Consider the following 2,500-nt stretch of genomic DNA (forward strand, 5'->3'; position numbering starts at 1 on the left):
TGAGTGAAGAAGCAGCCAAACCTAGAGTCGTCAAATTAAGTGAGTGTGTAGGTCACATTGTCTGTAATGCATACACACATATGTACACAACAAACTAATCATTACCAGTCAGTGGTACCCAGTCCTCTTCCTGCACGCCCTGCACGTGTTTTAGCACGTGGGTGCGTTAATTAACATAAAGCACGTGCTAAAACACGTGGAGCGAACCCGAGGAGAGGATTGGGTAGAGTCTGGGTAGAGTCAGTGGTCTCTTAGTTTATATATACAACAACGTCAGCTTTCTTGCTGGCAAAGCAATTTCTAATATGCTACACCTGATAATTTTTAAATTTTGAAATTAAATTATTAAAAATTTAAATTTGAAAGTTTAATGCAAATTTTAAACAAAAATTGAAAACGCAAAATAAAATTAAAATTTAAATAAAATTAAATATTGAAAATAATTTTAAAAATTTAAATAATTTTTTAATTAAAACTGTAATTCAAAATTTAGACAAAAATAAAACTTAAAATTTAAAAATTTAAATATTTAAATTAAAATGTAAAAATTTTAATGTTAAAATTAATTTAAAAATTTTTAATTTAAAAATCTGAAAATTAATGCAAATTTAAACAAAAATAAAAATGTAAAATTTTAAAAATTAAATATTAAAAATTTAAATATTAGAATTTATTATTAATTTTTAACTACTTAGATAAACAAAAATAGAAACTTAAAATAAAAATTGTAATTTAAAATTAAAAATTTAAATTTAAAAAATTTGGAAAATTGTAATTTAAAATGGCCAAAGACCCACTGACCATAACCGTTTGTCTCAGAAAGGCTTAGACTTCCCACTGGAAGCTGAGAAGCCACTAGACATCTCACAAGAAGAAGACCTCCTAATCGCAGAGAAAATTGCACGACTCTGGCCGATGGTAGCCGCCAATATCGACCCGCAATCGTTTCCATCTTATCTCGTAGCACAAATGCACCAAGAGATGAACGATCGAGTCAAGGAAGCTCGAGTAATGCTCAACAAATGTGTCCAGGATGATGGTACCGCAGTTACAAGGCGTATGGTAGTAGAGGCAATGATTGACTGCGGAAGGCGAGAGGGAGCCAAAGAAATTTATCCTCCAGACTTTGTTGACTACATCAAGATGCCGAGGCCGAGGCCGATGTAAGCTGTGTGTTGTGCCAGACAAGTGCGTATGTTATGTGAGCTAACATTGCGTATGTGTGACTAGTGTCAAGTTGACATGATGGGATGGGACAAGACTGACGTCATAGCAGTTTGTTCCTATGTAGTAAGAGAACTGCCACTGTGTTGCTGTTGATTCAAACGAATGTCATGCAGGCCTATGTCCACGTGTGTACAGTACCGACTAACTATAAGGTATTTCGTTGATTAAACGCCACCCTCGATTAAACGTCCCTCTTGATTAAACGCCGCTCTCGATTAAATGCCCCTCTTGTCTAAACGCTGCAGCTGAGGGTACAGATGAAATATAAACACCTCCCTCGAATAAACGGCACATTTCAATGATGATCTTAGCTCGAAGTTTGAAGAGCAAAGCATATGACTTCTTCGCCTATTCTAGACATACGAATAGACTCCGTCCTTGATCAAATGCCAGGAGTTGAAATCCTGGCTACAAAATAGATGCCGCGGCGTTTAATTAAAGAAATACGTATGCTGCATCTACTAGAAATCGTTGCTGCATGGGGTAGGAAGGGGAAAGGAGGCAGACGGGAAGGGGGGAAGACAGGGGAAGGGGAAAGTGGGCAGACAGGGGAAGGAGGAAGGGGGCAGACAGGGAAGGGACAGCTGAACAATTTAGTCTCGCGTAGCCACACCCTCTTTTTGCGTCATACATCCGGGCTTCTGCTGTACATGCTCTAGGACATTTACTGGCTTGTGTTTGAACAAAGCAGCAGTGTGAACAAAACAATTTCTTGTTTAACGGTATACATAGCTTACACATTGTAGGTACTAACCATCAGTCGGATGGTTCAAGTAACTGCAAAATTTATATCAATCGTGTAGCACTCGGTGAGAAACTCAAAAGCAGTTTGCAAAGATTGACGTCACACACCCGATGGTGTCAACTCATAGCCTCATGCGACATCATCAGAAAGGATTTATCACAGCTCCAGATCCGAGAGGACTAAACGGATTTACTTCAGCCCACATGAGAGCATCACTCAATGAAATAGCAGTGTGACCGTCATCGAGAATATATGCAGGACCCTACACAGTAGAGTATAAACATACCAACATTAGCCTCGCGTAGCCAGACTCTTTCCGTCGCGTCATACGCTTGGAAGTATGACGCGCAAAAACGGTCTGGCTACGCGAGGCTAACAACAACATATACAGAAACATAGACACAATGATAATGCAAACGAACATAAATTCTCTGTCTCGTGAAATGAGATGTGTGCACTTTTGATTTGATCGGTAAAGTCCAGTGAGCTACGACTATAGCATCACTGCCATCTGACTTGCCGATAGAT

At 38.6% G+C, this 2,500-nt stretch overlaps 2 protein-coding genes across 3 annotated transcripts in view; one reads left to right on the forward strand and one right to left on the reverse strand.

The window, feature by feature from the left end:
• LOC134189482 (uncharacterized) overlaps positions 1-1,349 on the forward strand; it is a 2,318-nt gene extending 969 nt beyond the window's left edge. Inside the window, exons 2-4 of the mRNA XM_062657763.1 lie at positions 1-39; positions 824-1,163; positions 1,231-1,349. The exon at positions 1-39 is cut by the window's left edge and continues 8 nt beyond it. Of these exons, the coding sequence (XP_062513747.1) occupies positions 1-39; positions 824-1,163; positions 1,231-1,246 (395 nt within the window). The 3' untranslated portion in view covers positions 1,247-1,349. The remainder of the gene's footprint in view (positions 40-823; positions 1,164-1,230) is intronic.
• Positions 1,350-1,470: 121 nt separating this feature from the next.
• Positions 1,471-2,500, reverse strand: part of LOC134189481 (WD repeat-containing protein 17-like) — a 17,169-nt gene continuing 16,139 nt past the window's right edge. For both annotated transcript variants that reach the window (XM_062657761.1, XM_062657762.1), the window contains 2 exons: positions 2,395-2,500; positions 1,471-2,234 (listed from right to left, as the gene is read on the reverse strand). The exon at positions 2,395-2,500 is cut by the window's right edge and continues 1 nt beyond it. In XM_062657761.1, coding sequence (XP_062513745.1) covers positions 2,115-2,234; positions 2,395-2,500 — 226 coding nt within the window. In that variant the 3' untranslated portion in view covers positions 1,471-2,114. The remainder of the gene's footprint in view (positions 2,235-2,394) is intronic.

The sequence above is a fragment of the Corticium candelabrum genome, chromosome 14, assembly GCF_963422355.1.
Source record: "Corticium candelabrum chromosome 14, ooCorCand1.1, whole genome shotgun sequence".
In the NCBI taxonomy this organism is placed as follows: Eukaryota; Metazoa; Porifera; class Homoscleromorpha; order Homosclerophorida; family Plakinidae; genus Corticium; species Corticium candelabrum.